This window comes from Carya illinoinensis, chromosome 2, assembly GCF_018687715.1.
Source record: "Carya illinoinensis cultivar Pawnee chromosome 2, C.illinoinensisPawnee_v1, whole genome shotgun sequence".
NCBI classification, from domain to species: Eukaryota; Viridiplantae; Streptophyta; class Magnoliopsida; order Fagales; family Juglandaceae; genus Carya; species Carya illinoinensis.
The window spans coordinates 7,358,959-7,372,737 of record NC_056753.1 but is presented as its reverse complement, the minus strand read 5'-3'; the positions used below and the strand labels follow the sequence as shown (position 1 = coordinate 7,372,737).

The 13,779-nt window shown below is 36.9% G+C and overlaps 1 protein-coding gene across 1 annotated transcript; it reads right to left on the bottom strand.

Annotated features, from left to right (window-relative positions):
- Positions 1-2,010: 2,010 nt before the first annotated feature.
- LOC122301988 (mitogen-activated protein kinase kinase kinase 7-like) lies at positions 2,011-5,689 on the bottom strand. The gene is made up of 3 exons (XM_043113325.1): positions 5,528-5,689; positions 3,488-5,402; positions 2,011-2,350 (listed from the first exon to the last, which is right to left on the bottom strand). The coding sequence occupies exons 2-3, from the start codon at positions 5,397-5,399 to the stop codon at positions 2,193-2,195; spliced, it is 2,070 nt and encodes a 689-aa protein (XP_042969259.1). The 5' UTR covers positions 5,400-5,402; positions 5,528-5,689; the 3' UTR covers positions 2,011-2,192.
- Between the last annotated feature and the right edge of the window lie 8,090 nt (positions 5,690-13,779).

The window sequence follows — 13,779 nt, the reverse complement described above, 5'->3', positions numbered from 1 at the left end:
CGTTACCACGGATAATCTCCCGTACGGAGTTATCATCAGCTGCTTATTACTAGCCCGGGGAGTGCCACTCCAGGTGGAGGAGATGGTGATAAACCAGATGAGCCCTATCGACATAACCACACACCGCCGGAGCATTGGACAGGGGAGAGGCTCAGCTCGGCGTCAGTCTAGTCCTACGCCAGATCTTGTTCCCCCGACTGAGTCTGGGGCCGATGTTGCTCGCCCGTCGGTGAGTACTAGTCAGCAGCCGGGAGTTACATCTGCTGGGGATGTGCGACCTGCTTGGGTTGATACAATGATGACAGATATGAATGCGCATATAGACGGACAGATCGATAGACAGATTGCACATATAGATCAGGTTGTCGCACATCTTACACATCATGTAGATGTGCTAAACAATAAGGTTGAGACATTGACTGAGGAGTTTCGATCTTTTGTAAACCAGCAGTTCTGAAAGTGATTTGTAAAAATTTATCATTCGAACGTTTTTTATTTTTGACATATGTAATGGACACAAATATTTAATGTATGTATTGTGTAGCTTAATTTCTACTCTTAATTTTTTTTTAATATAACGTTACTTAACCTTACTATTAAAAAAATATATATTATGGTTAATTTATGTAATTTAATATATAACGTTCGAACTTTATCACATTAACGTTCGAACATTGGCGCTAATATATTCACGTTCGCACGTAATTAGTTAAAACGTTCGAACGTTCGCGCTAATTTTTTTACGTTCGCACGTAAATATACATAACATTCGAACATTACTGTGACGTGCGAACGTATTATGTTAAATGTCCGAACGTTTCGAAATTCTTGCCCAACATTTAGTGACAGTTCTCACAAACCGTCACAGTAAATACATTTTAGTCACAGTTTGGAAACCGTCACTATTTATAATCTGTCACTAAAAGCCATATTTGTTGTAGTGAGCAGGTTCTTATCAAATGACCATTACCCCTCCCTCTTCACCCTTTCTTTCTCTATGCAATCTTCAAACTCTACTAGCATTAGTTTGGAGTGCAAGTATTTAAATGACATTTTCCTCACTGGTTGCCAAATCTTCCTCATTGTTTACTTAAAAGCTTTCTTGTTGTAATTTTTCCATTAGCAAGGATATAATTAAGTATTTTTCGCCTCTATTGATTGAGTTTTCAAGTAAGTTGGTATCAACCAAAATCACCTCCTATTCCTGCATGGATAGAGAAAGTTTCTTGTATAGTTCCCGTATGTTCTCTCCTACCTCTCACTTCATCAATTTTGTAGTCTTCACCTATACTATCGAGAGGAAGTTAACACAATGTCCTACTTAGCTGTAATTATCACGTGAATAAGATTTTAGTAATTTATTAGTAATTAGCGTAAGATTTTCCCTGAATAGCATATATAAGATAGGGAAATGATGAACATTTAGTGAACAGCATTAGGTCGCTAGTCCCCTCGACAGCTTCTTCTTCTTCTTCTTCTCCTTCTAATTTGTTGCACTACTCCCCTTTTCTTTTTTTTATTTTCTTTCTTTCTTCTCATTAATTTCTGTTTGTTTTCTTTCTTCTACTTCCGCATGCATTCTTCTTTTCTTACTCTCTCTTCTTCATTTTTCTTCTACTTCCCTCACTTCTATAGTGCCATTGCATTAGTGCTAGTGCCACCACTTTGTTGAGAAAGAAGGGAAATAGCCACCTTGCCCAGGCAAAGGCCCATCCCGCGTAGCCCTAGGCAGGGGCAGCGGGTTGGGAGGATGGCTACCAACTCGTTTATGATTGGTAGCAGCTCTAAGTGATAGTACGGATGTGTCACAAACACCAACGTTCAGTGAACTTCATCACTAAATAGATTAATCTTTTCTGATGGATCGGGAAAAAAAAAAAAAACCATCCTAGAATGTCGTTTTTGGGACGGTATTATTGTGATAACGAGGGGACAATATTTTTGTCACAAAAAATTTGTTGCGACAAAAATTCAATGTTTTTCCTTTCTGGTCAAAAGATAAATGGTTCCTTTGCGAGAACAATGGCGTTAATCTCATTATCTGAATTGCTGGGGTCAGCTCCATGAATATTTTCATGCCATTTCAACCGTTTGTATCTAGCTTTGTCTATATATATTTCTGAGCTAGCTAGATATCCAGATTTCTAGAATTTAATTGCGAGTGAGGACAGATGATTTGGTGGCATCGAAGTCTAGGAGAGCTCGGAATCTGAGGCATGACCAGAAGGTGATCTGGGTATTCTTTTGCTCGACACTGGACTCATCAATATTAGCTGGCTTTCTGAACTCATTCTCATACTACGCCCACAAGGGGTTATTTGCGGAGGTCTTACTCGTCCTTTTGTTGTTCCTGCGCTCCAATAAACAGAAAAAAAAATGGATAATATTGTCATCAAATAAATTAATTATTCATGTGAATGGCTTATGCATTTACAACACTTTATATATTGTTCTTCCTTGTATGTGATTGCTATGTCATGGTAAAATAAACAGCATGCTAATGAATATCTTGAAGCACACCTAGTTTTATTTTGAAAAATAGTTTCCATATAAAAATATATATATTTACCGTTTCCTGATATGTCATCAAATCATTACATGATAATTAATAGTTTCTCAATCATATGATGTCACATCATAATTGCTATAGGCCGTCTATCATCCTTAATTATCTAGAGTTGAACTATCTGATTGGGTCGGTAAATTAATTAGATAAGATCACTATTCCTACGTTTGTATATAGTTGTTTAAAGAATAAATGACTCATGTAATACTGAAATGAGGAGTGGTATCGTCACAACAAGATCATACAAGATGAGAAATGATATTTATAGTTGTAGATTGTGCAAGCGCTGTATAGTTTCTTTGAAAAAAATGAATTAATACAAGACGCATATGAAAAAAAATAATTTTTTAATCGTAACCACTCTTTTTTAAAACGATTGCTGGGTGCTTGCGCACTTCATAACTGTATATAGTATTACTCTTATGCCTGATTTGGTTATTAAATATCAAAGTATCTCAGCTCATTTCATCTCATCTAGTCATTACAACTTTCTCAAATTTTCATACAAAATATAATAAACAATTCAACTTTTTCAAATTTCAAAACAAAATTAATATTAAAAAATCATATTATAATAATATTTTATTCAACTTTTAAAAATACATCTCATATCATCTAAACTGTGTAACCAAATGACATGACTTCATATAATATAATAGATCTACTTTACAATAAAAATAACTTTATAATATAACTTACATTAAGTCACGTCAGTTTGTTAATTTATTTTTATGTAATCCTTTTGTGGTTAAAATATTTCTCTATGTGAATACATTCCATACACATGATGGATTCCGATCCTCTAGAGCTCTTGTTCAAACTTTAGGATTTAGAGTGAGATAGAATAGATACATAATAGGTGCTACATAATATATTGAACATTTAATACCATCCAAAAAATTTACTCTGGAAAGTACGTACCTTGTTGTCTATTTACTTTATAATCTGGAGATCTATTTGGCAACGAGTTTCTCTTGTTGATCCTTTCAGGTGAAGCTAAAGACTTCCTTTCATTTGCAGGTGAGAAGATTTGGTCGTCCATCATTAGCATATTTTCATCCCCACAAGCTGAAGCTCCATCACTTCCTGATTCCGAATTTTCTTTTAGGTTTGAATTTGTTCTCTCTTTCTCCTCAACTCTGTAAACAAAAATCTGAAATGGGACTTGTGATATTGGCGATGGATCGGAGCACCCCATTGAAGAGAGCTTCCTCAAGAGTCCAGACTCGATGTCACAGTAATCTACCATTGGTGTTGGAGGATCTTGCTGGCTACTGTAATCAGGATTCAGTGCAAGGAACCGTTTTACATAACGAAGAATCCTACAGATGGATGAGAAACTTAGCCGTTGGTTTGGATCAGAATTCCAACATCGCTTTGTCAAATTGGTCAAATATTTTGGTGAATAGTATGGGAAAAGAGGTCTCTCTCCTGCCCTAATGTTCCTACTCATTTTGTCTCCTTGAAGATGGCTATCCTCAAAAGGAACTTTCCCAGTTAAAAGTTCAAAGCAGACCATTCCAAAACTGTACACATCTGACTTTTCTGCGTACTTGGTATTCTCTGCACTTCCTTTCCGTTCTTGCTCTTCCAGAACTTCTGGGGCATACCAAATGAATGGGAGGGGGGTTCCATTCTGGTTTGAAGAGCTTTTTTGGCTGACATTTCGAACGGAGGATAGTCCGAACCCTGAAACTTTTGCATGATAGTTACCTTCTGTTGAGCTGCTGCCTCTTGCTTTGACAAGAATCTTAGAAGGATTCAAATCTCCGTGGTAGATTTTCTTGGAATGCAGATATTCCATTCCTCTTGCAATTTGAAGCATAAGATCGACTGCAGCTGAAAGTGAGAATGGATTCCGTTTCCTTGGGCCAGAAACCTCTTTGATGTGGCTGGAGAGGTCTTTGTTCATGAGTTCCATAAGCAGATAACACTCTTTCTTTTCCTCATCAGTGAACCCGCAAAGAAAGTGCATTATATTTGGGTGGGAAAGAGATAATAGGTTTGAAATCTCTGGAACAAGAGGTTCAATATCTCCGAAAAAATGCCTCATGGCAAAGCTTTCTCCCAACCATTGGATCACCTTGTATTGACTCCCACCCCCTAATCGTCTCCTCACCACGTAGTCCCTAGACCTCAGAAGGATTGAACTCGGCAAGAGTCTTCCATATAGAGGCTCTGACCCATCTAAGTTCGTGGAAAGAAGAATATTGAGTCGTTTATCATACGTGGTCGAACACGACGTTTTCTTTTCCTGGAGTTTGTTTAGAAGTATCCATCTGTCTTCCTTCCACACCGCGTCAAATCGATTACAAAAATCCTGAGTCACGAGGTACTGTCTTCCAAATTTCCACTGGAAAAGTTTATAATCTTTATATTCTGTTCTATACTTGTTAAGATACACGAATCTCTTCTTTTGAACATCACCCTGATCCCACCCAGAAAACTCTCCTGCGGTCTCAATCGCTTCGATGACAGTGGGAATGCTACAAAGCAAGTTGTGGATGTGAAATTCAATGCAGTCAGTGTTCTGATAGAGGGTAATGGCTCTAGCCCACCAATCCTTGGTTTCCAAGCACTGTCTAATATATGCTTCTCCTTCTTTGAATATTTTGTGGACTTCTCTCAGAGGCTGCTCAAGAACTTTCCATTTCAGGTTCTTTTCTTCAAAGCTCAGGTTCTGTCTCATCTCCTCTGCTATTGATTCGTAAGCGAAGCTGAAGATATCAAGCAACAGACAGCACTGCCGCTGGTTGATTTGGATATTGTCTCTGAAAACCATTAGAGCTTTCATGCTCCCTAGTACCTCTCCAATGTGACGAAATTGCTCCATCTCCTGATCATAATACACGCATTTGAAATTTTAAGAATGATCCAAAGCACATCACGAGATTCATGAATGCATCAAAAGAAAAATCATACGGGAAACGTAATTAAAAAATGAAATAAAGAGATAATTACTAATAGCTGTGCTGTGTTCAATGGAAATGAAGATGGCAACGATCAAATGCCCATAAAGCTGCCAAACAACCCAGAAAAAATTAACTTCTTTGAGGATTTTCCTCGGAAAAAACTTTTTCCTTGGAAAATTTCTCGCGAGTGTTTCTTTGTTAGGAAGTATTAGATGCGACACCAGTGGAGTTGGATGGTCCTGCGTTTGTGTGGGGCTGTGTGTCCGTAGAAGTGTTCTCCGGGAGTTTCGACATTCCGGTTTCGAATATAGTAATTGTCTGTTAACCGTTCTAACTGAAAATTTGAACTCTACGCGCGTTTTCTTCCCAGTAATTCTTCATGAAGGGGTACTCAGAAAGACTATTTTTAACTAATGCTGCCGTTTCTACGAGTTGGTTTGCTGTTTTGAATCATGGAAAGCGCATTCTGTTGTGAATTGTGATGTTGGATTTGCTTCATAGAATTCTTCCACCAAATTTTCTCTCGGAAAATCCCAAGGAATTAAGCTGGCATATTTGTCTATGGCTTCTTCATGATCTTGAACCATCTTCTCGTCCAGCAGCGCCTAGGTATCATCACATGCAGCATTTCAGTTATTGGAGGTTGTGACCTTAATTCTCTTAAACATTTCTAGGCATTGGTGTTCCATTAAATGTCAGAGATATGCACTGAAGATCACAATTAAGAAAGTGAAATCTAAAGTCTCTTTCCTTTTACTTTTCCTTCAATTTTTAATTTTTTTTTATTTTCTGTGTGTTTATTATTTGTAAGATGTGAGTTTAACAGCTTGTCCTAATCCTAAACTTAATGCGTCTATTGAATTCTATATGCATCTTTTGGCATCTTGAACCTGACATACAATCAGTATTCATGCAAATTTGACATCTATATATACCGCGCGCCCAGTATGATGGACAACAAAGGCATTGATTTCACAGACAGGGTGCTGGCACCGCTGTGACCCGCCTGGAAAATTTTTAGAATAATAATATATAGAACTGCATTTCAGAAAGAATAATGCTACCTCCATAAAATAATTACATAAAATAATCTCGCAAATTGACTTTACAAATTAAGATTTTATACACGATTTTAATACTCATAACAAAAGTTATAATTAAAATACTACCACAAGTACTGTGATATTGCCCCAATCTAAAGAATATTCACAATTTTTAACCAAAGTTGCATTGATCTTATACCTTCTCAAGGTAGTCCGACACTTTGTTTTTCTAAGGGGAGTTCAACACCATTAACGTTGAATCTAATAGTTTTGTATCAGATTAGTTAATCACCTTGGTCTATGCGCCAAGTTTGATTGTCATGGAAGTTTGGATTCTAAGGACATTAAGGGCCGGTTTGGAAGTAAGATCTCATTTCATTTTATCATTACAACTTTCTAAAATTCATATACAAAATATAATAAATAATTTAACTTGGCCCGTAAACCAAGGTGATTAACTAATATGACTTGGAGATCTTCTCAAACTCTTCAAATGTATTTTGCTCTCTAAGTGTTGATCGTGAAGAGGACTACATAGGCGTACCTAAAAAGGATGAAGATTTTAAAGTTGTAGATGACTCTACTGATCTGCAATGCTGCATCATCCCATTGTTGAGAGGTCAAATAAATCAAGTTTTAGCTGTATAATTTAATTTGCTGGAACAACTACATATTTAATTAAGAACCATTTGGCTTCATGAACTGATTCATGTGATGGTGTGATTAATTCGGGTGAGTTCTCCTTGCACATTGGTAGGTCTTCATTGAAGTATCCAACCCAAAAACTTAAAGCTAGTAGGTGAAGAGGCCAATACCTACTACATATATACATCGACAAGAACACATGCACCAGCATATATATCATGCATGTGAGATTACTGGGATTCCTTAACAACCTCTCTCGCATCTTGGCCAACAGATCAAATGTAAAATAAGATAAATATTAATTGGATCTTGCACTTAGAGTCCAATAATGAATTTGGCCACCGCATGGTGGCCACTGATGGGGAGGGGATTGAGGTGATGATCCCCCCCTCCCACAAACCACTAATTTTGGTTTTTGATTTTTTTAATAAATAAATTATTAAAATTTATTTTTTATTTTAATTTTAAAATTTGGCAAGTGGCAAACTAATGGGATGACTCATGTAATCCGTTAATTGAGATAGATGGAAAATGTGATGAAGGGATAAAATCCAAAAAACTGAAACAGAGTAGAAAATAATGGTTTGGCGAAGCTGTCACAACTTATATATATATAGTATTGTTGTTTAAATAGATTACAAGCAAATCATGAAACTAACAACCGGATAAGACTAAAATACAATAGATAAGTACATCCAACAACTAAGTGATATGATAAGTACATGTATGCTAATCAGTAGAAATGTTTATCATCTATCTTAATCATATCTTGTTGTGATAAGGATTTGAATATGCCATGGTTATCATCAGCACATACTTTAACATGCCCCCACAAGTAAATGGGGTGAGGAACCATCATTAACTTGAACTTGAGTTTAAGAAAGCGTGGCGAAGGAAGACCCTTGGTGAAAATGTATGTAAGATGTTTGGTTGCCAATAGAGATAAATTTCACCAAAATGTCACGGCTTAAGACCTTATCTTGTATAAAGTGATAGTCTACTTCAATGTGCTTAGTCCTAGCATGAAACACAAGGTTGGAGGCTATGCCCGAGGCACTCACATTATCACACCATAGCATAGAAACCACTGGGAGAACAATGCCAATTTTAGAAAAGAGCATTCTAAGTCAATAGAGCTCAGTTGTTGTGAGAGTAAGGGAATGATATTTCGCCTCTATACTTGACCGAGAAACCACATTATGCTTCTTAACACTCCAAGAGATTAAACAATTACCAAGAAATATAGCAGAGCCTGAGGTGGATCGGCAATCATCAGGGCTACCCACCCAATCAACATCACAAAAAGCATTTAGTTGGAGTGAGGTAGAGGTATACTGAAGACCATGATCAGCAGTCTCCTTAAAGTATCTGAGAACATGTTTTGCAACTATCCAATGAGTCATAGTGGGAGAGTGAAGGTACTATCACAATTGATTGACAGTAAATGCAATATCTGGTCTTGTTAAGGTGCAATATTAAAGTGCACCAACAATGTGCTTGTATTCTTTTGGATCAGAAAGTGGAGAGCCATCAAATTTTGATAATTTAGAGCAAGTTGGAGATGGTGATGGTGCTGGTTTAGTCTCTTCCATGTGTGCTCGAGCCAAAATATCCTAAATGTACTTGGTTTGACAAAGATGCAAGTCTTGTGTTGTTCAAGAGACTCTAATCCCAAAAGAAAAACAAAATGGCCTGAGATATTTGACTACAAATTCTTGTTGCAATCATAGGATTAGTGAGCTAATAGCAGTAGAATCGAAACCCGTGATAATGAGATCATCAACATAAATAAGCAAGTATAAAGTGATGTCTTCAAAAGTATAAATAAAGAGAGAAGTGTCAACACGAGAATTCGTAAAGCCAATGTCAAGTACGAAGGTGGAAAGTCTTGCAAACCAAGCTCAGGGAGCTGGCTTAAGGTCATATAGGGCCTTGTGTAGTCCGTAGACATAATTAGGGTGTTTGGGGTCAATAAAATGTTGAGGTTATTCCATGAACACCTCCTCCAATAAATCTCCGTAGAAAGGCATTTGAGACATCAAGTTGCCTTCTATTCCACTTAAAATAGATTGCAAGACTAAGTATAACTTGGATTTTAGAGGGTTTTATAACAGGGCTAAATGTATCATTATAATCAACTCCACTTTGTTATTCTTAACCACCCTTAGCGACTAGCTGAGCTTTAAACTTCTCTATACTCCCATAAGGTTTTTAGTTAATCTTGAAAACCCACTTGTTTCAATAATGTTTTCATAAGTAGGCTTAGGGCATAAGGTCTAGGTATTGTTGGAAACAAGAGCTTCAAACTCAGTGTACATGGCTTTGTGCCATCTCAGGTCTATAGCAGCCTTGCTACAAGAAGTGGCTTCAAACTCATCTAAGTTGGAGTGGTCAAGGATGAATGGGTGACTAGGAGTGTGGTAGAGGGTAAATTCAGGAGACTATTTAGATTGTACTGGTTTAGGACCTGGTGAGCATTGAATGAGAGGGAGAAAGAGTAGATGTTGTAGTAAGGGTAGAGCCAAATGGATGGGAAGGGGTTGTGGGATCACATGGTATAAAGGAAGAGGAATTGTGGCTAAGTTTTGGTGCAATAGAATCTACAGAAGATGTTGACACAGATAAAGGTGGAGACTAAGGGTGAGGGAAAGGGGACTCACATTTAGCTAGCAACTTAGAAGGCAGTTTTGATGTTGCGATATCCTTTGCTGGGAAGGTAGACTCATAAAAAATAACATGTTGAGACAATTAGACTTTATTGGTAATGGGATCAAGACATTTGTATCCTACAAAATTATAACCTAGAAAAATGCAAGGTTTTGAACAATACTCTAACTTATGAGGGCCATATGGTCGAAGAAAAGGAAAACACATGCATCCAAAGACTCTAAGTTTCTAATAATCAAGTTCCTTGTGGTATAATTTAGAGTAAGGAAAATTTTAGTCTAGAGTAGGAGTTGGCAATTTTTTTATAATATAGATTGCAGTTAAGAAGGCATCAGGCATATATTTGTTAGAAAGATAAGAATGTTCCAATAGGGTAAGGCCAGTTTCTAGAATGTGTCTCAATTTTCTCTTAACAACTTGTGGACAATGTAAAACATTATTAAGGAAGAAGGTGTTATTTGAAATAGATTGTGGAAAGGTTAGAAATGCTAAATCAATGTTCTCAATAGCAAGGCCTGCTCCATTCCATACAATGACCATGGTGTTGTTCTCAAAGAGGTTCTGAATTTGCATATTTGCAAGCTCATTAGTAATATGTGCATTGGCACCACCATCCATGATCCATTTTTGTCTATCAAAGGCTTCATTGGTGTGAGCAATCATTGCTGCTAGTTGGGTTTAGAGGATGCCTGTCTTGGTAGGAATAATTCATTCTGTAGTAGCAGTTTAAGACTCAATGGTTGGTTTTGTCACAAATTTGGCAGGGGAGATGATTCTTGGAAGGAAAGGCAGAGGGATTTGTGGCTGGTGCGATGGAATTAAAGGCAGGAGGAGTGGAAGGAGATGAGGAAGGTTGATGGTAGGATGAGCCACGATAGGTGGAAGTTTATATTTGTTTGGAGAAAGACTGAATAGATTTATAAGTTTGGTAAGATTTCTTGATGTGAAAAACAAAGGTGGAAGGATCTGCACTTGTGGATTGTTGCTAGGTCAGTGAGCCTTCATGATTCAATAATTCATCTTGAAATTCATTAAAGGTGGGGAATTGCTAATGGGTGGCACAAGGGAAATAGGGTTGAAACCACTAACAAGAAAGGAATTAAGATCTTCATAGCTTAGAGACTTCCCGATAACAGCTAATGCTAATTGGTTTGACCAAGATTTGGCCTGGTTGAGATATGCATGGTAGGATTGGGAGCCTTGGTGCATGGTGTTGAGTTGCCTGCGCAAGTAAGTAACATGAGACTGAGAGTTTGGGGCAAAACAAGTTTCCAAGGCATGCCAAACATCATTGGATGTGTTGAGTCCATAGATAGTAGACAAAACATGACTTTCAGAGAGTGTGACATTAATCAAACTCAGAATGAACTAATCCTTCGAAACTCAAATGGTATAGTTCGAACTAAGGGATGGCTCGGCTTCAAGAGTAGGCAAAAGCTTTTGTGGGCACAAATAGTTATTTTCATTTAGTTTTAGGGAGATGGATTGTGGTAAATAAGGGAGAGAAAGGTTTGTGAGGGGAAGGATGTGGGAAAACAAGATTTGGAGTAGCCATGAGGACGAGGAGAGATAGGCTAAGCGTAGGCTGTTAGTTGCTCTAATACCATAAAACAAAGAGCAAAAAAGAATGGTTTGGCAAGCTACCAAAACTTGTATTGTAATGTTGTTTAAATATATTACCTCATGTACAACGTAAATCACGAAACTAACAACATGATAAGACTAAAATACAAGAGATAGGTACATCCAACAACTAAGTGATAAGAGTAGAGATATTTTAATCATATCTTGTTGTGATAAGGATTTGAATCTATGATGGTTATCATTAGCACATACTTTAACAAAAACTTAATAGCACGAGTAGTTAATCCTAACAAACAACACCTAGGATGAATTTCAAATCGCCAAAAGTACTGAAAACTAATGATAAAAACCCCCCATGATTTTAACACAAAAGTCAAAAAACTTCAATAAATTAAAAGACTTCTCCACATAATTATTTTTCCTTCCCTTTACTTATTTTGTCTTGATAAAATTATTTCTTGAAAGTCAACCCCTATTAAAAGCTACAACTATAAAAAAAATAAATTGCAATTTTTATAATTCCTATGTACATGACTCATGTAAAAATTACACAACTACAAATTATAGGCAACCAGTTTGCCATAACTATGTACATATATGACTCAAAGTTAACTAGTTTGCTATAAATTATAACCAATATGCTAAAAGTTAAAGATTGCAGGTTGTCGGATAGTTGGGATGTGGATCTTTTGGAGAGCTTAGTAGGACAGGATAAGGTGGATGAGATTTTAATCTCTTTATCAGGGCCTAATTTTGGAAAGGATGTTCTTGTTTGGACTCCTACGGAGATAGGAATGTTCTCTACCAAATCTATTTGAAATTGTATTCGTATTAGAGGTTCATCTCTTGATTGGCATGCTTGGATTTGACATAATAGCCTTCTTTTAAAAATGTCTAGCCACTTTTGGAGGGCTTGGCATATGGCCTTGAGTGTGGATGATAGATTGCGTTGTATTGGTATTCCCCTTGTTTTCGAATGTGATTACTATAATGTAGGTCATATTGAGGATATTAACCATGTGCTCTTTGAGGGTGATTTTCCTCAAAAAGTATGGTCCTTTTTTGGCATTCTTTTTGGTAGTCCTCTTGGAGGATCTTGGAAACAGACTTCTGGGACTTGGTTCAAGCTTGCAACCTCATCTTTGCAGGTGGATTTTATTGTTGGTATCATGGCCATCGTTCTTACTTGGCACCTATGGAGTAGAATATGTCTTGCTTGAATGGAATTTATTCTAGAAACTTATGAATTTGTTGTTCATTCTAGTTGTGTGTGGTTAGGTTCCCTTTGTCAGGCGGCTAAGTAACCTACGAGATTCTAGGATGGCATGATCCTTGAGGCCCTGCGAATTAAACAGGTGGTCCCTAAAGTCCCTTGTTGCAAAGTGGTAAGGTGGGTTAAGCGGATAGTAATAGTCTCAGTAACCCAGGTTCTTGTGGCATTGGTGGGGTTATTCATAATGATTTAAGTCGACATGTCCAAGGGTTATGCATCTCATATTGGCTTTGGCTCAAATAATAAAGCAAAACTCATCGCACTCCTTCAAGGTTTGAGAATTTGCAAATCATTGAATATCACTAATGTGACAATTGAAATGGATTCAAAGGTGGTTATCTCTTGGTGGCTTAGAGGGTGGTGTGTGATACCTAGATGATTTCTGGGAGGAACTTGTTGGGCTGTCCTGTACTATTCACTGCCATTTTCAGCATTATTTTTGTGAAGTTAATAGGGTGGTGGATTGGTTAGCCAAAGTATGGCTTAATTGACTTATTCTAATAACTGTAATATGCCTTAGATTCTTAGGGGATTGCTCCATTTGTATTTCTTAGGCCTTCCCTCGTTAAGATGTTAGGTCTGGTTTTTTGGTGTTTTATTTTCATTCTTGATCCATAGACTTGTCATAAATTGTTTTCTTGGTTGCGGCTTCCTTGGGTTTCTTCATGGGCCTTGTTTTTTATTATCACGGTATTCATTCGCCACAAATGAAGGTTTTATTTAATATAGATGGGAGGGGGTCATTATTAGACATGTGGCCTTCTGCTCTTTAAAAATTAAAAAAAGAAAAAGAAACTATGTACATGACTATGGTAAAAATTTAAAATTATTAAAGATATTTTATGGAAGCCATGCTAGCTTCTAAAAGACAAGTTTTCTGTAAAACCAGGATCGAGAAGCTCTGAAGCATGCATCAAAAACGTACCTTTCCCATCGGCAGGTGATGCCATGGAAAATATATATATATATATATATATATAAATATATATATATATATATATAAATATTTGCTTGACAGCAATATTGATGAAAGTATATCATATATCATATGAAAATAATAAATCAAGTTCATTCACTTTCCACCATGAA

Excerpts from the sequence above, each read along its gene's own strand:
- LOC122301988 (XM_043113325.1), bottom strand. The coding sequence starts at position 5,399 with ATGGAGCAATTTCGTCACATTGGAGAGGTACTAGGGAGCATGAAAGCT. Across the intron at positions 2,351-3,487 it reads TAAAGTAAATAGACAACAAG|GAACAACAAAAGGACGAGTA; the intron begins GTACGTACTTTC and ends ATTGGAGCGCAG.